At 36.3% G+C, this 21,200-nt stretch overlaps 1 protein-coding gene across 2 annotated transcripts; it reads right to left on the bottom strand.

Moving 5' to 3' along the window:
* Window positions 1-1,547: 1,547 nt before the first annotated feature.
* Window positions 1,548-21,091, bottom strand: LOC124308843 (phosphofurin acidic cluster sorting protein 2). 2 transcript variants are annotated; one of them, XM_046771986.1, is made up of 12 exons: window positions 20,662-21,091; window positions 12,662-12,965; window positions 12,277-12,564; window positions 12,040-12,139; window positions 11,752-11,907; window positions 10,082-10,186; window positions 8,236-8,510; window positions 7,962-8,167; window positions 7,542-7,889; window positions 6,637-7,028; window positions 5,875-5,991; window positions 1,548-5,755 (listed from the first exon to the last, which is right to left on the bottom strand). In XM_046771986.1, the coding sequence occupies exons 1-12, from the start codon at window positions 20,763-20,765 to the stop codon at window positions 5,622-5,624; spliced, it is 2,529 nt and encodes an 842-aa protein (XP_046627942.1). In that variant the 5' UTR covers window positions 20,766-21,091; the 3' UTR covers window positions 1,548-5,621. The 2 variants fall into 2 exon arrangements, with proteins under 2 accessions (XP_046627942.1, XP_046627943.1); XM_046771987.1 differs by lacking the exon at window positions 10,082-10,186 and having other exon boundaries at window positions 20,662-21,090.
* Window positions 21,092-21,200: the final 109 nt, after the last annotated feature.

Here is a 21,200-nt window from a genome sequence, read left to right on the forward strand (position 1 = left end):
ATTATTCTCAATTAAATGTTTATATTTATATGTATACGTATATACATATAATAATAAAATGTAAATTATGTATGCAACGATATGTGATGTTAAAAAATTAATATGAAATAACAAATTATTTCAATGAAATTGTCTCGTAAGAAAATAATTAATGATAAAAAAAAAATAAGAAAAAGGTAATCTACTATACACACACATATATATAGATAAATACTATATAAAAAGAACGGTTAAGAAACGTTACCCGACAGCAATTTACAGAGTACGCAGGATGTACCGATGAATATAATTAATAATCGTCTTCCCTTGATATTTGTCGTAACGCTTCATATTAGACGGAGACGAGAGATTTTCATATTTCTTTACAACATATAAATAAACATTTTCATAAACAAACAAACAATACCAACAACAACAACAATAATAATAATAACATTCAAAACTACGTAAGATATATTGAACGTATCACTTACAATGATGAGGACGTCGACTTCTGAAACGTGGCCTTTACAGTGTCGCTAGAAGAAATATTAAATAATAATAACAACAACAACAACAACAACATGATATTATGGTATGTGATTATAATTGTGCTATTAAATATTATACACCTCGTAGTAATGTGTAAACGAACGAATGAAAGCAAATATTATGTCATAGAAATTTGAGACTTTATTTCATATTGTTTGTTTATTTATTTACTTATACGTCAATCGACCAACGTTTGGTAAACTATGTTTTTTCTCTCTCAGTTATTATGAATTTTTCGAACGCGGTTGAAACCGTAAATATGTACTATTATTCAGGTATAAAAACAACAGGCTGGACAAGGTGTTTAGAATTCAATCATAGATTAATGGATGTGTTGAGAAAAAAAAAAAAAAAGCTGTCGCTATCAGCTGAGGGCGTAACAAAGTTTTTGTAGAAAAGGAAAAATGCGTTACACTTATATTTCAAGCTTACAAACATCAACAACATTATTACTTCTTAATAATAACTATCAATGTTTTCATAATCACTATATTCACCATTGAATTATTCGTCTTAAATTTTACTTATTGTTGCTTATTGATTATTTGTATTTGCTTCTTAGATAAACTAGCGGATTTTTATTATTACTATTATTACTATTGTAATTTTCTATCGCTCTAATTATTACTCATTTCAGCTGCAGCTTTTTCATTCTGTGTATGTCAGTTACGTTATATTTTATTAGCGTGCCCCCATGCGAAAATTATTTGTTTAGGGTGCATTTCATTCATCATTGATATCCTTGTATGGATATTATTATTATTGTTATTGTTATTGTTATTATTTAAACAATTCGCCAGGCTATTTTGTTTTCAGTCTAAGAATCATCTGTGATTATATATTATCATTATTAGCATAGTCATAATCATCATTATTTCGAAACAATATTTACGTACGCAAATTGTATATATATATATATGTGTGAGTGTGTGTATTATAAAAGTTGTTATCCAATATTTGTAATAGCTTTCTACGGCTATCTTGTTGTTGTTGATGTTGTTATTGTTAACGATTACTTTGTGTACTTGAACCAGTTTAATTTCATTTCATTATCATACACGTAATCATTCTGTTCGCCAGGGGAGATAATGAAAAATTTTTGAAATTGATCCCTACAGAAATGAACAACAACAACAACCGGTTGAGAGATAAGTAACGAGGGGCACAATAATTATTTCTATTCTATTGAATAACTTCGGTGGTATAGGTATAACAATACGTGATATCCTATACCAAATATATATATATATATATATAACGTTCAATAGTAGTGGTGGTAGTAGTAATAATATAATACTATATCACATGTATAGGTATGTTTAATATTTATCAATTACAATATACGTATTATGAAAACCAGGGCGCAGAAAATTGAATCAACTTCTTTCTCGATCTTTTCATCGTTCGTTACGTTACATGTAAATTTCAAGTTTACTTTTTTTACTCACACATATCAAATGATAATTATATTACTCCGAAAGATATTGTAAATTTCAGAAAGAAGAAAAAAAAAAAAAATGTCCCTCGATTTGGAAGAAAGTTGATTTTGTTCGCTACCCCTTATTTATACATCGACATTGTATTGTTATGTCTCGTATGAATTGATCCGAAGTTTAACGAAATGAGAATCAGAGCGTCGATACGTACCGTCAAATTTATTTCTACCGTCTCAATTTCTTTTTGCGATTAAGCAGCTGAATAAAGACATATTTTAATCGTAATATCGACTGATAATTCCAATCTTCCTTTTAAATTTTACACGTATAACAATGTATATATTGCCCTGATATTATCAAAATTGAAACTTTTCTACAGGATCAATTTATGATCCAGATTTTAAATCCGTTCTATGTTCCTTCTCTTTTCGATTCTATTAGTTTTTTTTTTTCCCCCTTTAATTATTGTAACAATTGAGCTTTTGGCATCTGCGTTATATCTGCGTTAATTTCTATTCATTCGTCTACTTGCGTTTTTTAACTCTAGCTCTAGCTTCTTTTATTTTTTTTCTATTTTCTATCTCGTTATCTGAGCTTTGAACATTTCGACTGTGCGACAATTTTATAATAATTACGTTCACGGATACATCGCAGAGAGAAATTCAATCGCACTACGCATTTCGATAAAGATTCAGATTCGTCACGTTCCAGGAATGTTTTCATTCGTTATATTAACTCTTACACATCTAGTCGTTATAGATGACAATCTCAATTCAACGATATCTTGGACAGTCAATTTTCCACCCGCAGACTCATCGTAGCGTAGTACATAATAATTCATCTTATACATATGTATGTCTCTGTATATACATGTACAATATTGATATATTTATTTCATAACTCTGCAATTTTCCTCGGATATATTTTCAACGATTATATAAATTTATAATCTGACACGAGCCACGAGTTACTTGTTACAATAAAAGTTCTCCTTAACGTGTATTTTGTTTATAGCTGCGTACTTTGTAGTAGGAGAATGAAATGATAGAAAAATTGTCTCACAAAATGGAAATGACGCGATGGAAGTAGGAACAAAACAGTGACTAATAATTAAAGAAGCAAAAAGAAAGAGGCTTAACAAAAAGGTGAGGAACTTTTCGTTTAAATAATAATAATAATAGTAGTAGTAATAATAATACCAATAATAATGAAAATAAACCATCAACGAAAAACGAAAAATCGCACATGTATGTAAATAATATCGCATAAAATACTGTCTATTGTGTGTATTATAATCTCCGAAATACATACCTATATATACACGTTTTATATACGAGATATACGAGATACTACTCCGTATATACATATATGCACGATTTCCATCCAAAAATTTTCATCGTATCTTGATTTATTAATATTCTTCGTTATCGCATTAATAAAAATGTGGCTTTTGCTTCAAAATTAAATTTACAATTAAAAACGGAGGATATTGCCAAGTATGATATTATAATAGTATATCATGTATCTCTCTAGTAGATATCCGATGACAATAAGATGCATTAGCAATACATATGTACGATAAAAAGCGTACAGCTTTAGAACTTGGGGTCAATGGCGATGAAAATAATGTAACGACAACAGCGTGTATCAAGTTTTTTCTAGACATGTAAAACGTATTAATGACTGCAAAAATTTCCGTCACTGAATTATTTCTTAAAATTATATCATGTGTGTTTGCGTGTGCGTTGCTCTCGCTCGACAGCGTGATGAAATATTGTGCAAGTAAGAGGAGAGAAGGAGAAAGAAAAAAAAAAAAAAAAAAGAAAAAAAAAACAGTAAAGAATAAAAGAAATTTCAATGATACAATTATTTGCCTGTTACGATATACTCGTCAGTTGTTCTTATCTCCGCGGTATAAAATTACCAAATTATTCGATTACAAAAAAGTCTGTGAGTATTTTTCTCTCCCTTTTCTATAAGAATAATAATACAAAGATCATGAAATTATACATAATAATACAATGTATGTGCGAAGAAGTACCGCGAGGAATTTTACCGCCAGCACAACGAATGACGAAAGGACTTGTCCGACTTGCTAATTCTATCTTTTTTTTGTGTTTTGTTTGTTTGGTAAATAATTACAACGCCATGCGTATTCCTTGATTTTTAATGAGTGAAAGGTGAATAAAAAAAAAAAACTTTAACCATTGAAAAGTTGTTGTCATTGTCATATGGACTTTGGCATTTAACGAACAGTCGAGAAATTTGGACAAATAAAAGGAAATAATAATAATAACAATAACAACACTAAAACCAACAACAATAATAATATGAGAAGGGAGTCAAGAATATAAAAAATATGAATATATATATATATATACATATAGATAGTATATATATATAATTTTATGCAATCATTGAATCATTGGTAGAATAAAGAAAAAGAAAGAAAATTTCTGCGTCGTTTAAAAAAATATCCTTTGTTCATCGTCAATGTGGAAAGAAACGAGAGAATGGAAAAGATGGAAGAGAGAGAAAGTATGTGAATAAAGCTTGAGTCTTGTTGCACGCACATCTCAAATCTAGAAAACAGTAGTCAATAAAGTAAGAAAAGACAAGAAAAAAAAATAAAATATGTACATACGACAGCCTGGTGAAGTATGATTAGAATGATCAGTTCTTCAGACAACTCGGTTTCATTTCCCTCAGTGAATTAATTAACATTTAAAAAGAATTGCAATTTCTTGTTAAACGACCTTGTGCTGAATTTGGGTTTGTTTAGATAATTAGGTGACAAGTAAATGAATAAACGAAAAAAAAAAAATAATTAAGTGTTTATCTCCAGCGAGAGGAAAAAAATTTTCAAATCCTGTTAAACGCACACACGTGTGTTTGTTATATTTTTAAAAGAAATATGTTGTATGCTTATTGGCAAAAGAATAGTTTCATTTTATGTCAAATGTCAAACGACGCAACGTCAATGAATCTTGATTATTTGTCAAGCAATATAATGATATGTTGTTCGATTCCTGCCGACTATCAATGATAAACATATTGCCGGAAGTCTTGTTTTCCGCTGCTGTAAAGATATCGAGATAAAAAAATATGAGAAAAAAAAAAGGAAAAGGTATTTTGTTTTCTTTCTTTTTTCTTCTTCTTAAATGGAAAGGGCAGAACACGTCGTAGATAAATTTGATTCATCGGAAAGATTTTCGCCGAAAGATCAAATCTTTCTAGAATTATTGCACTTTGAAGAAAACTATATGGCTGTAAAGGTGATACAGTGATTAAATTATTCGATATTAATCGAGGCGGTTGTATTTTTCTTACAACTCGACGGATATGATTTGGCGTATCGCAGTCATAAGTACGAAACAATTATAAATTTGGAATAAAAAGTTTGATACTACTTACATATACGATTAGTAAATCGTTTTTCTACTCAGTTTATAAGATAGTAATCCTCGTAACGCGGTAAAATGTATAACATATGTGATATAAAGTAAAAGTGAAGAAAATAAACGTAATGCATGTATAGACTAAATACCAATAATGAAAGAAACGAGGAAATCAGTACTTACTAACCGATCAGGGTCAAATTCACTGTAAGCTGCACATGTCAAAGTCGAACTTTACTCGTGTCAATTGCAAGGTTTATGTGATATTTAGGGACTGTTGCTGTACGTTGTAGGCCAATAACGATACAGGGAACGTCTTGATATGAGTCTGCCACTGCGCCGACAGTTGAAAGAATTTTACGCCGTACCATTCGGTGCCGTCTATACTGACTGAAAAGGAAAAATATGTAAGGAGGGCAAACAATTGCTGTCCCGTATATTTGTTTCAGTTTCGTTAAAAACTGGGAGAATTTCTGTGGCTTTGCATATCTCAGATGTGCGAAACTTACCTTTCAATGGAATGTTGTGGGTTTTTGCCGAGCATATCAGTCGCGCCACACCTTCGACGGTCTGACTTTTTGGCTCATTTTCCTTCTCCTTCTCCTTCTTCTTTCCCAGTCTCATTACTGTCATATGAAATCAATGATTAAATATCAGAAATGATAACGTTCGGTTTCACGGCGAAAATTAAATACTCGACAGGAAAAGTTTTTAATTTATGGCCATTAGCTGCTTTAATCAATTAGCTAATGAGTTAGAAATAATTCTAACTAACGCCGATTAAAAGAAATACATATTTGGAAAATTTGGATTTAGGACAATATTATAAAGAAGTCTGAAGCTGGTATGTTAACATCCAAATGAGAAGAGCAGATCCCAATCAAAAGAAAATTGTTGTTAACCTACATAAACATGGTATTTTTTTTAAAAAAAATGCAATATTCATGGTTTCAATGGATCCGCTGATGGTTGATAGGAGCTTAAATACAATGACATCTATTAAGCTACCAATTGTAAAATTTTTTGATAATAAATATTCATTCATACCAACCATTTTTTATGTACATTCATTTCCATCGCTAAAATCCTAATACCAAAATCAATTTACAAAGGAGCTAGAAAAACTTGGGCCAGAATCTGGAATCTGGTTGAATGGCCAAAATTTGGTATCCAGAGACCTGGAAAGGCTTTCATTACGTGCAAAAAAATTACTCCTGATCAAAGAAAGGCGTCCAAAATCTGGTGTGAAATTGAAAATAAGGAAAACTAACTTTTCTGCTTCTTCTCCTTCGTCGTGTAATTCATCGACATATGATGTCCAGGGTTTTCGCCAAGCGGAGGTAACCTCTGGACGTGAAGCGCCCTGAACGCCTGCCTCAGAGTGATTTTTCCCTTATCTCCTATGGTTTGTTTTCCCCAGTAATCCAGTTGCAGCTCGACCGGCTCCCAACCGTCTCTCGGCTGGCCAACGTTCGGGCTGCTCGGAGGGGTCAGTCGACTGGGAGGTGGAACTGGCAAACCCGGGGGAGGCAGCGAAGGCGGGGAACCAGACACAGCCATCGCCTCTTCCAGGTCGACGGAAGCCGACGCACTACTGTCTGGACAGCCGACTCGAACGTCGTTCACAAACGGTATGAATATCTGGCTGCTGTCGTCGGTTTCCCTGGTGAAAAATACATTCGGCGCTTTGAAAAAAAAAAAAAGATTCACGAAGGTTGCAAACGGAGCAGGGATGAATGAGAATTTATTTGTTTTCAGAGTTTTCATTCTGGTCTGAAAATGTTTGAAAATATTGACGAGTTCCACTGTTTGAATGAAATATCAGGCAAACAGAGACAATTTGAGATAAGGTTTTATAATTAGAACATTCAAAATAATCAAACTCTGATGCTTTTCAGCCGATTCTAATGTTTTTGGGCTAGTTTTGTAAAGATCTTGAGATATGGCCTGAAATTTTGTTTTGCAATTTGTTCCAAACTGCTCAAATTTACTCCCAGTGCGGTCATATAATTCGCATCCACCATCATCATCGGCGCAAATAAGATTGTTGTAGATGATTTAGACTGCTGTTTTTAGTTTCCTAACTTATGATTTAACCATCGTAGACCATCGATACTTAAAATTCTAGTAATATCAAGTTTACTTGACGTTTTACCAACCAAATATAAATTCCCACCTGTAAGTCACCATCGCCTCGGCAATGGGAAGAGACAGGAGCGGTCCACAGGTGGCCAAATATTCCGTGACCCTTGCAGCGCCTTCGGTGGCGCCTCCGCCCTCGCGTTCCATGATTTCTCTCCACTCCTCACCAAACAACATCGAGTACCTTGAATCGACGGAGCAGAGATACCTTGCTAGGGTGTTGGAGCCGAGGGGAACGACGAGGAATCTGAGATAATTTTGCCAGTCGGGTGGCCTGAAGCTGAGGAGATCGACGTAGTGGCGAAGCACAGCGTTAACGAAGCTGTCACCGCCCGCTATAACCACCTTAATAGGAGCCGGCGGTTTAGCGGAGCTGTTGCAGCTGCAGAAACACAGTTTTTAAATTAAAATTTGCTTCCAGCTTGTTCCTCTTCGCTCCGGAAACCCGACTTACAATTTTTGAATGCGAGCAACGAGGCAGGTGAACGTCGCTCTGATGTCAGCTGGCGATGCGGTGGTCAAAACGCGCTGATTTCGCTCCTGAAGCCGAGCAGCCAGAACCGCACCACCAGGATCGGCCAGAGAAACGAGCGACACGGACTCTGGAAGACTGTCGTCAGGCAGAACTCGACCCAATTGTTCAACGAGGGCCTTTCTCGGCTGAAAAGTTAGGGGGAGTGAGTGACGTCACTTAGGGTGAGGGTTTGACGTCACCCTGGATTTCTTACCTCGGCGTTGTTCATGTCGGTGGCTGGTTTGAGGTCGACGCTGAGACTGTGTTTCTTGGACTTGTTACTTCCCGGCGTTCCCCGATCCCTGGCAAAAAGTCTGCTTCTTCTGTCAGCGCCTTCGTTTTTGTTTGTATGATCTGAGCTGGATTTTGGCGGTGATCCGGCGACCGCCTGTGGCGCATCGTTAGCTTCGTGATCCGTCCAGTTTTCCGGATGCGAATCGCTGTCTGCCCTCCTCGAACTGTCGTCGCTAAGTCGGTCGACCCCGCGTTCTGTAATATTAGAAATTTTAACACGGCAAGCGGAGGCAGATTCCATGTTAATGGAAAATATCAGCGTGTAATTATACTTGTATAATTATATTTTATAATTTGCAAAAGAGAGAATACACATCGGTTAGAACAGCTCGGAATGTCGTATCGAGCGATCGACGAAAAGTAGACTGGTAGATACAGCTGAGAGACAGAGAAAGGGATAGACGCCGGATAAAATGTGCAGCAGACAAAATTGAAAATAGGACAATTGTACTTGAAGACTGAACTAAAGTACAGAGAAATGATTAAAGGAATAAAAAAAAACTATACGTTTTCATATATAATAAGTAAATGAAAACAACTTTGGCGCGTCGACGACCATTTTTTTGTCCCTACATTTAAATCAGCATATCAAAGCAAATCAGCGTTAGTCTTACTGTCAAGGATTGCCAAGCATAGCCGCAGGGGCGTATATCAATAGTTGTGTAACCATTGCATTTGCCAAATTTCGTATAGTCATGCTAATTTCGCCAAGGATGCATTCGTTTTGAATAAGCATTAGTCACTCCAACGAAATCAAAATTTTTTCAAACACAATACGGTTGTTATAGGTTGCAAGGTAACGGATGCATTATAAAAATGCCCAAGGAGAGACGTGCTGATTTGCAATATTAAACTTAACTACGATTACTTTTCATCGCCCAAACAACTTAATATGTATGCTATAATATACTCACGAATGTTTGTAACAATAATGATCATAATATTAATAACAATAACAACAACAACAACAACAGCAACAGCAGCAGCAACAATTATGTATAATTGTATCATCAGGCAACAAAAATGGAAAAAAAAAAAAAAAAAAAACGAACAATTTACTTATACAGACAGACGATGTAAAACAAAGCAATAGAAATTTCAAATAGAAACGTACGAATAAACATTCAGCTTTTTTTTTTTTTTTATTAGATATAGATGTACGTACGTTACACAGGTAGGTAGAGAGATAGAAGCTTCACAGCTGTCAGTATAAAAAGTTTAACAATAATAACGATAAGTAATAAACGAACGAAACTAGTTCAATCAATTCTGTTGAAAAAAACATAAAATAAAAAAATAAGTCAAACAGGAAAAGACACACGGCGTATTGCACACTTTACATACACACACTCACGCACACACCGTGTGTATATATATATATATATATATATATATATAGTATACATATTCAACTGCATTGAATAACAAATATAATTCATCAACTTTTAAACACGTCTCTATACTAAAATATCATATGCATGATAAAACATACAAGACCAAAAGACAATGAGAGTTCTCTACGATTCGGAACGAACGAGAGGAAAAAAGAACTGAAAGCGACTATATTCGAAATTGAGAGAGGAAAATGTTCGTTATTTGACGTGTGACAAATTCACCAACAATACTCGAGACGAAGATAAAAAATTTCTGTAGAAAAAACTTGTAAAATACTATGGTTCGTTTTTCATTTTTTTTTTTTTTGTTTGTTTTTGTATCTTGAATCGAGATACTATGACAGAATTTCAGCTACTATTCGACTTACGTACCTGGGGTAGTGTGTCCGATACGATTCTTCTCTTTGGTAGCCAGACAGGAATGAGGTTGAGCTACGGCGTTAGCGGAGTTGGTACCGATTTCCTCGCCGGTTACTACTACCGAATCGTACCATGCAACAATGCAAAGCCAAAAACCCACCAGACTTGAACATAGTTATTAATATGCGTCTGACTTACAAACAAAAGAAATACTTATGTTCCATAAAAAAAAAAAAAAAAAAAAAAAATTTCACCGCCCTCTTTCTTCAGTCTCTAAAATTCCTAATCGAAAGCCTTATCATCATATTTGAATGGAACAAAAGCAAGGGTAATAAGAGTTAGTTGAATGTTCTCTCAAAGTATCAAATATAACAACGAATTGTTCTACAAACAGCGTCCTTCTTCATACACTTTTATTCAAGTCTGAATAATTATATTGATAATAAAATGATATGATAAATAAAATTATTCTAATCTACGAATAGATGTGAATGTTTTTTTACGAGAATTTAACTCATTTCATTCTCTCTTTTCCACGTCATCAATTCATTACCAACCACGCACGCTTCTTTCGAATTTTCTCTTCTAACGCGAAATACGGATCGTTATACATATTTTTACGTATTATAATATTTGCTACACAGCGTTTTGACACACAGACGACAAACGTTCTTTCGTTAATGATAATAATGATATAATAATACTGATAATAATAATAATAACAACATTAATAATAATAATAATGAACGTAACGAAAACGGAAAGGAAAAAGCATTATTACGAACACTACGAGCGAGAACAATTAAAAATACATTGTACGAATGTATGATGATGATGATAATAATAATAATAATAACAATGACAGTGATAATAATAATAATAATGATATACTATAAACGTTATTCATTGGGTAAAATTAATGATAATTCCAATAATATTAGTCAATTAATAAATCAAACAATCGATTATTGATCAATCATCTATTGTTGACTGTTCCAATGATATTCAACAGTAATAATTGTAATACCAACTTGCCTCAATGTCCTATATTTTTTTAATAACAGAGGGCAGGGGGGAGGGGGCATCGAGTAATTAAGGACGTTGCCTACTCCCGGCGGAACTGCTGCTTGCAGACGTTCACGCGATGCAAGTTTTCTCCGTCATTTATGAAGATATCGAACTTGTATTAAAAGCATTTCGAAGGCGAAGGAGTAAAATGTGCCGTGCATAGTAGACTCCAGACGTGCTCTGACGTGATTCTGAGAATCGATCGTTTACTTGATATCGCTCATCCCTAGTATTTAGTCATGAATTAGCTAACTGCTGTTTCGGGTAATTTCTCTTGTAATATTTTTCACTTTACTGCAACGAGTTATGCAATAGATCTCTTGAAAACTCGAAGATTATTCAATGATTTCTGCAACTTATTATTATTCATCAACCACGCGAAACTCATACGGGCTTCCAGTTATATTCCTCGCACCTCAGAACTTCAGAACGTTCAAGTGCAAGCGGCCTGGTCCCAACGGAGTGCAGAGTGGGGGACCATAGCAGGCGAGGGGCATAGACTCAAGTCCCACCCACTCTTCCAAAGCCAAAGTTCCCGCGCGAGCTCGGTAGGCAACGTCCTTAATTGTAGTTGAAATAAATTCGTCATCACCCGCAAAGCGACTTTGACTTACCTGTATGCATCGGCGCCAAAAGAGATCGACTAGAGCTGAAGAACGGCCTTAATGATGGCTTTGGAGTGCTGCTGACTGACATTGTGTCAAGCTCTGGTCCGCTGTCAGACAAATCTTCCAGCTCGTCAAACAACTCCTCGATTTCCATGTCGCCGCCTGTAGTAAAAAACCACATTCAACGGCCGATAAGATATGGATGTTGATAAGGTGAACAAACATACAGAGTCAGAAAACGAATGCCTTCAAAGAAAAAAAGAAAACGAGTCAAAACCATGAATCAAACTTTACCTGAAAGTTTTTGCCCGATCTCTTCCTGGTCGTGTTCCAGTTCCTCGGAAACTCTGAACCTTTTCAGTAGTGCAATGAATTTCTGCTTCAAGTTTCTTTGCTGAAAGTGAAATTAGTTGCAATGGAAAATAACGTTTAATCCCGCAATTGTTGATCTTTCACAAAACCTGACTAATCAATAAGAATCAACATCCTTGCGCAAGATTTCTTCCCAACTTTCAACCACGCTACGCTTACCCTGGCATTGGCGGGTATTTTCGCTCTACTCTTTCTCCTGTGTACTTCCAGGGTGGGTTCGCTGTCGCTGCCTTCAGCCTCTCCTTCGGAGCTAAATTCTTCCTCGTCATCGCTGAACTCGGTACCCAGTCTTTCGCTAGGATCGTTCAAGAGCCTCTTGTCGTGGTCGACAGGCTGCGAACTCAGCGCGACAACGCTAACCTTGGCGAGAACAACGGAATGACCGCCATACTTTTCCGACTTGTCAGAAATGAGCTCGAGCTCGAGGTCCATCTGCTTCTGCAGAACCTGTAAGGAGAGAACGTAGTTTCGAATTTTGAAACAATTTTTTTTTTTTTTGCTATTGATAAAATTCTTAGCCATGTGACCGCAATAGCATGCGTACCTGTGCCATGTTGATGATTCCTTCGGCAAGGGTTTTATACCCAAGCATTGTTCTGTTCTTGTACCTCTTACGTCTTTGCAAAAGTATCAAGAGCTTGTTTCCATCCCTTTTGAGGAAATGGGGATACTGTAGGGCGAACTGAAGTTCCAGCTCAGTGTCCAACATACCGGTAGCCGGTACGGCTATCTCGTTAGATCTGAGTGTTCTCTTTGAACTCTGCATTTTAACGGCTAGACTAATCGACGCCAGATCTGCACCCAACGGTCGCAGAAGAACCAACCGGCTCAGTGTCAATGAACAAAGTCTGTAAAAACAAAACCGAGAAGTTTTTAAATGGTATGAGGGGAAAATTTTCAACGAGCCAGCGAAGTGTAATTATTTTGTAAATAATAATATTATAATATAACTTATCGATTCTCATCAATTTTGTATTCAATACATGTACATCTACGAGTGAATTTTGCGCTTTTCATTCTTAACTTTGAAATCTTTAATTGAATTGGATCATTCACTGTGAAATAGTGTATCATGACTGACAAGACCTGAAAATAATCATAGAGTCAAAATAAATTCGCAAGCGTGTGAAACGGCGGCCAGATTGGAATTCCGCAATAAACATGGTCGCATTTGATACGATTGCGATTTTATTCGGTCTGTATGATTATATCCAGGCTTCGTAAATCGTGAAACGTTATTTCTAATCGTATAAAAAGATGGCAAGGATATACAAAGTAGAATTTTACCACCGATCACATCGTAAAAATTGTGAATTTAGTCAAGATAAATTCACTCGTGCTTGTGGGAGTTGCATTGCGTGAACTACGCCCTCAATTCCAAAACTAAAAGGACATAATAAAAGAGTTAGAAAAAAATAAAATAAAAATTAAATGACGCGAAATCGATCAATATCTACGTTCCATTTCAATCCACCATTGCTATATTTATATCTCGTTTTCCCCCCTTGGGCGATAAAAAAAAAAAAAGGAAGAAAGGAAGAAAAAGAAAACAAATTTATCTTTCTTTCCTCCCGGTAATTGGTAAAGCACACGCAATAACAGGGCAAGTTCGCGGTACGGAGGGCTGTAGGATAGATGGATGGATGGATAGGCGAACGTGGGGCGGTCGGTGACATTGTCGAGCCAAAGTAAGTCCCCTGAACAACATTTACCCACAAAGCATTTCACCTCTCCCCCCGAGTCATGTTCGGTTGGTTTATGCGCATAATTTACGTACAATTTGTTGGATATTATCAAAGAGTTAGAACACTTGCGTGCAGGCGGTTTGCACCGTCTCATGTTCGGCGATAAAAAAAAAAAAATTCTTATGACGTAATAATTCCCACGACACGTGACGTCGTGGTCCTTCTCTCCGCCTGAATTCAGGCAACAGCTTCCAAGGAGAACGAACTGTACTTATGAATCACCACGGCAAAACAACCCGTGGCGTCGCGCAGAATCGGACGAGTTTATCATGAATGGGGCAAATCCCGAGTCTTCCTTGCGAATAAAGGAGTGACAGCGATGGAGGGGGGGATGGACATACCTGTGTATGAATAATGCGCAGATATGCAGCGTTGCACATCTCATACATTCTTTCATTGCTTCTATTCATCTCTCGTTCTCTGTGTTCTCGTTGTTCAATTGTTTTCACACATAGTACACGGTATTTTTTCTCTGGTTTCCAAAATATTTTTCCTCGCAATTTTTTCAGCGATTTTTTTACTTAACGAGAAATTATGGTATCTTTTACTTTCCTCAAGTTTTGCCTACTAGTACTGTCGTACACTTTTGTTTTTATTCTCTTATAAAAATCTTTTCCTGCAGAAATCTCATTCATTTATTCGATAAATCATTTGTTTCTTAGATTTAATGATATGCATAGGTACCAGGTATCCATAACCTACATATATGTATATACATATATATTATACACATAATTTCAATCGCCGATTCGATTATTATTTCTTCTTCTTTATCTCGAAACACTACGTATATTATATGTATAGGTATATAAAAAAAGGGTATTTGCGCGCGGAAAAAGAGAGGAAAAAAAGAAATCAGAGGATAGACAGATTACAGGAAGTCTTTTCTCTCCGCATTACCAATGAATAAATACACAATCTGCGTATTTATACCTATGGACCTATAACTCTATTGGATGAAAATAGCAAAACTACGCCTACAGTGACTATAACCAGCGGCACATCGATGATACGAACGTCACTTGAGATCATTCTGACGTATTCGTAACATCATAGTCATGTGTACATGTATACACATTACGTTACAACTTGTACCTCCAAAATTCAAATAATTCAACCCTGTATGCGTGATGCGGAGGATATATAAAATTGTAAACATAATTCTATTCCATCTTTATCTTCGTCTATCTAACCCTATACATTTTGTATAGGTATATAGGTATGTATATACTTATAAAAATCTTACGCCCACAATTGTACACGGTCTGACTGCAGCCGACAGCGAAATAACGACAATAATAATAATAACAATAACAACAACAACAACAACAACAACAACAACAACAATAATAATAATAAACCTTCCTGTGCCGCACAGTTCCCAATAATCAATCTCTCTTTCACTCTTTCCTTTCCCCTCCATCTCTCCCGCCGCGTCGGTATTTTCCTTCTTTCTCATTCTTCTTTTCTATTTCTAGCTTCAGGTTAATTAGAAACTGCACGCATCATCGGCAGCAGGCTCACGGCGTATTTTAGTTGCACATAGGGGCGGCGATTATGTACGTTATTATAATACATAATCGTAAGTATACGTAGGTATATGGAAACTTGCCACAGGCATGTGTGTATTGTATGAACATAGCTTATACACTATTTGCAGAAATCAAGGCCGTCCCTGCTGGCTGCTGTGATCTGCTACGTGATACGTGTGTGTGTGATGTACAATACCTCACACACACACACACACACACACACACACACAGACGCATATATATACATATCCATTGATGCACGTACGTACATTGGAGGAGGATCGTGCGATAAATTTTGGTACATATTACAAAAAAAATTTTCAACAACGCGGTGGTCGCAAATTTTTATTTTTGTTTGGAAAATAATTAATGAACTACGTTCCTCCAGATTTTCCCATGACCTAAATCATAGTTTTCCCCACATGACGTCTTACCACTTCCTATACATAGTTAGTTACCAAAACCTCAATTGTTAAGTATATTGTTGACCCTATATTGGGTTCAAATTAAATTAAAATTGAAGAATAATGCAATGTAAAAAAAAAAACGAAGACGAAGAAGAAGAAGAAGAAGAAGAAGAAGAAGAAGAAGAAGAAGAAGAAGAAGAAGAAGAAGAAGAAGAGGAAGAGGAAGAAGAAGAAGAAGAGGAAGAAGAACTTTGTTTTCTGGGCGAAAGGAATATTAAACTTGTGCTACCTCAAAAAAATAATTTTTCATTCCCACGAAGTATAATAGAAGAATAATATTGTTAGTTTTTTTCATTAGGAAATTAAAAATACCCTGATATTCTCAAGTTTTCTGGGTTTTCCCCAGATATTTGACCACCTTGTAAATTACCAACAATTTTCATCACCGTTAAATCGACAATACAAATACTCATCTACATGTAGAGTAACATTATAAATCGTGATATGGAAACGACGATTCCATTTTCTGACGAAATAAAAAGTATTTTTAAAAATAATTTAGAAATAATACAGTCATCGCATGAGGTAACCCATCCGTTTCGCACAATGAAAATTTCACAAGAAAAATACATATAATATGTATATATATATACCATACATATTCCAACCGTTTCGTAAGAATGACGAAAATATTTTTTTCACGCACCTGATTTCATCGCATGCCTATGCAGCTTATATATATAATTTGTCGTTGATTCTTTGTATGCATAATTTATTTGAAGACAAAAATCTCAAAGTAAAAAAATATTTCTTCCGCAGTATGTGCAGAGATCTTATTCTCAGACCTCAACAGCGCACCGTTCAGCAGCAGTTATGTGAACTTGGCACCCGACTTGCATCGATTTCAAATTTTCTCCACGATTTTCGAAGATTTGGGAATGCGGTTGATTGTGGTGAACTCGATTTCGTTTGATATAGGGTCAAAAAAAAAAAAAAAAAGAAAACCTTCCCTCGAGTTTGAGATGAATGACTTTATGGGTCTTCACGGGACATGGAGAAAAAATGTAGAAGAATATGATGAAAAAAAATAGACGGGGCTTCACGGGACTTTAGCAAGTTGGGTGCCAAGTTCAGATAGCTGTCAGCAGCAAAACGGCGACGCATTAGATTTATACCTAATACGCTATTGTACATACATACGTGTATATATATATATATATGTCCACTATTCTCTGTTATACATAATGTATATATACATATACATGTATGCCAAGCTGTTTCAGTGATTTGAAATTAGCATATTTCGGTAGCATGTATACAAGGATATGCACATAACATGGTACAAGGCGTGTATGGATGGATGGATGGATGGATGGATGGATGGATACAACACATGCGCATAGATGAGAATAGGCGTCGACAACGTGACCGGACTGATATTATAGAGGAAGAATAATGAAGAGAGGATAAAAACAAGAAAGGCAAAGAAAAGAAAAAATTGCCAAGTCTCGCTCAGTTATAGACACGTATAAGTCCACGTTTTTCTGTTTCCTCATCGCAACGTCCTCCTCAATTTTATTTGTATTCTTTTTGCTGCTACTATTAATTAAAGTCGCTGATACCGTATTACGAAGAATACAGTTAATATATATATTGTATATATAATAGTACACAGAGTGAGGCTGGATCAATTTTTCTTTTGTTTCATAATTTTTGCGTTAAATACTATCCAACAATAAATTGAATACTACCCACCATAAATATCTATGATAAACGAATAGATTGAATAAAAAAGTAAAAGATACTCGTCACGGGTATTCTTTTTTCCCTTCCCCCTCGATATCCCTCCTCGTCGTTGTTATATTTTAACAAGCATTTATATTACATACGTTATATGCCTATGTATAATATACGGTGATTCGACAACCGTATTATTATATTTTATTGCAAATATCCTGCACCGTGGGCGCAAAATTGAATGGGGGAGAAGTGTATGATAAGACAGTAGTACTTGTACGCATGGACACGTAATATTACAGCAGTAGCGCCAATGCAAATTGGTCTGCACTGCTGACTGTAAACCGACTATTTTGTGTATTTTACATGCACATATTTTCTATAATTACGAACATACATGTAATACGTTACATAATTTTATAACGTTTTTCTGCATTTGTCAGAAAATATAATCAACGCGTAACATACTTTTTTATGCATAAATCGATAATATACCGAGTATTCTACATAAATACGCACATGGCGTTGCATACATGTTGTATGTATATGATACCAGTCAATGCGATTATCAGCACGTGTCTATAAATACGTATCTGGACATACTATTTTTTCGGAGAGGCGTGAAGAAGATAAAAAAAAAAAACTATGACGCAAAAGGAGTCTTATTCATATTCATATGTTATCTTATCGTCGTCATTTTCTTAAGTACATAAAAATGTTTTTTAACTCTGCAGAGTAGATGTTGTAACGTTAACCTAACGAAATATATTTTCCGAGAATAAATTAAAATCTAATTGTAATGTTCGACAAATGTTTCAAGGAGTTGGGTCTGCAGAAAAATATGCAGTTTGTGTAGTTCGCTTTATCATGCTTTACTGAAAAATACGAACTTGAACCTTATAAAGAATTGGTAAAGAATGAATAAAAAGAAAAAAAAGATAGAAAGAAAGTAATTAAAAAATTACGGTACAAAACAAGTTTTTGCATTGACGCATATCTTGCTTTACCTGCGCCCAAAATATATTTTATACGTATAGTGTATAACAATAAGCCGATGATTGTTTCGAAGTTTAAGAATTTGTCAAAACGCTTACTTTTTACGTCAGGTACGCCAACCGAAATACTACAAGAAGACGCGTAGTCGAAACGGCTTACATCTATTGGATTAGCGTGTTTCGATACAAATATTTGTACAAAGAATTATCATCACGATCGGTGATTGGTTGGTTTCACGCAACAAAAAAAAAAAATCAAAATCAATAATCCGATCAAAGTCTCATCGTGTAAGGCGTTACATACATACATACATACATACATAGGTACAATACATCACATATATGGTATATACTACCAGTCGATGGTAAATAGTAACGTGTAAAAATTGTATATATTTATCTCGTTTGTTTACTTTTAACAACTCGCACGCTAGTTTATACGATCGATAGAGATTGGAAGAAAATAAAAATGTAATGATAAGAAGAATTAGACGTCGGAATAATCATTGGCAAATTAAGTGATGGGTGAAAAAAGCCTTGCAAACTATGACTGATGGTTACGACAGATTACGATCTCGACTTTGAAGAGATTATCATGTTGATGAATCGTTGTTAATCGCAGAATTTCCTCGCATCGTCAGAGTGTTCGGTCATAATATGATTTAATCTACAGCAGTTGAATTAGGACGTTTGAAACAATAGAAAAAGCTCTTGTATCTCTTCTTCTTCTTCTTTTCATCGTACAAAAATAATGAGTCTGAAGTTAGTAACGTTATTGCAGTGATTCGTCTTTCGGAAAACCCGTTGTTATTTCTTTGTAATTTTAAAGTAAAAGACATTTCGTGATTCATGTAGGGTATGTACGTGGTATTTCTCTCGCGAAACGGTTGCATGTATTTTTACGAGAATTTTACGAGTCTGAAGTCAGTAACGTTATCGTAATGATTTATGTTTTGAAATAATCGTTACTTCGTAATCTTAGAAACATCCGAGATGCAGTAAATTGTACTAAAGAAAAAGAAATTCATATTTTCGTAATTTAGTCATTTCAAAGTTATTAGAATATTGCAGAATAGTGAGTTTTTTCCTCTTAACGTTTCGTTACGCTAAAGAAATTCATATTTTCATAATTTAGCCAATTTAAAGTCACTACAACATTGCAAAATAGTAACTGTTTTTCGCCAACATTTCGTTACGCTAATGTTACTAACTTCAGCCTCATAGAATGTTGTACCACATCGTAGTCGTAGGGAAAATGAAAGAAGAACGCGTGATACGAAAAGCGTCTCGGCTGTCGGTTTCTTACGTTGCGCGCGCGACAGCTTTTGACAGTTTACATCCGCCGCTGAACGAAAGCCAAACAACGCAAACGTCAAACCGACCCTAGTAGACAAAACGGCGCTTCTGACTTGAACAATTTCGCCCTTCCCGATCCCTTTCGTTTCTTCGATACTGTACGAGGCATGCATGCGTCTATGTTCACACAGGTAATAAAATGAAGAAGAAGAAGACGTAGAGTAAGAGGAAGAGGGAGAAGAACCGGTACGATTGTATCGCAGTACGCCGGAATGTGACAACAAACAATAGCTCGATATATTCTCGGTACATTGTCCGATGCAGCAGCATCATGGCATAAGCCGCGGAGCCGGCGGAGCGCAAAAAGTAAGAAAGAAATCGATCGATTTCGGTTGTGATATACGACAGAGAACAAAACAAAAGAAAACAAGCATGTCGGAGGACAAAAGACGGTCGAGAAAACCAACGGAGATAAAACGTGTATAGGTGAAACAAAATATAACTATAAGCTGGCGAGGAGAGCGACGTAAATGTAAGTAAGTATTCCCGTTTGGAAAAACAGCAGCTTCGTCGTAGTCGTTGTCGTCGCTGATGCGGAGCAAGAAAGAATGATAAGGGAGATAAGAAGATGGGGAAAAAGGGCGTGTTGAATACAGCTGCGCAGGATGATCTGAATACACTCGCCGTTTGTTACGGGCGAGCAAGCGAGAGGAGAGAGAGAGAGAGGTAGATAGATAGGTAGAGAGAAAGACAAGGAAAGAAGGAAAGAAAGGGGGGGAGAGAGAGAGAGAGAGTGTGCGTGTGGGTGACGAAAAGGCGGCAGGTTAATTACCTCGGTATGCAGTTGGGCGGCGTGCGATCGACTTCCCACGTAGCAAAGAGCTTCATGGGGACGGGGCGGGCGGCCGGGGTCGTTACCTTGTTTCTTTCCGCCATTTTTCCGGCGCCAAGATACAACACAATACCTACGGATGCGGATGACTCCCCCCGGGATTACCGATGATGCGGGGCGAGCCGCCGCCACTACCCGCGAACATGAGAACGAAGTAAGACCGACGCAGAGGCGGCTTGCGGCTCGAACCCGGTAACAACGCGAAGTCGACACTGCAATCTATCACTGGCACTAAGTGTTTCACACTTTTTCACTCGTACGCCCGCAGACCGACGACGTTCGAGCGAGTCACTGACCGACTTCCCGCCACCGACACGGCATCGGCTTCCTCTAATCGCGTAGGTTTCTCACGGCCAACTGATGATGATTCGCTCACGACTCATGGATTCGCCCTCCTCCCCTTCCTCCTGCCGGCCACTACGCGTCGTAAATCACTCGGGTTGGACTTTTCGGTTTTCACCACCAGGCAGCGCCACCTA

Source organism: Neodiprion virginianus, chromosome 7 (assembly GCF_021901495.1).
Source record: "Neodiprion virginianus isolate iyNeoVirg1 chromosome 7, iyNeoVirg1.1, whole genome shotgun sequence".
NCBI classification, from domain to species: Eukaryota; Metazoa; Arthropoda; class Insecta; order Hymenoptera; family Diprionidae; genus Neodiprion; species Neodiprion virginianus.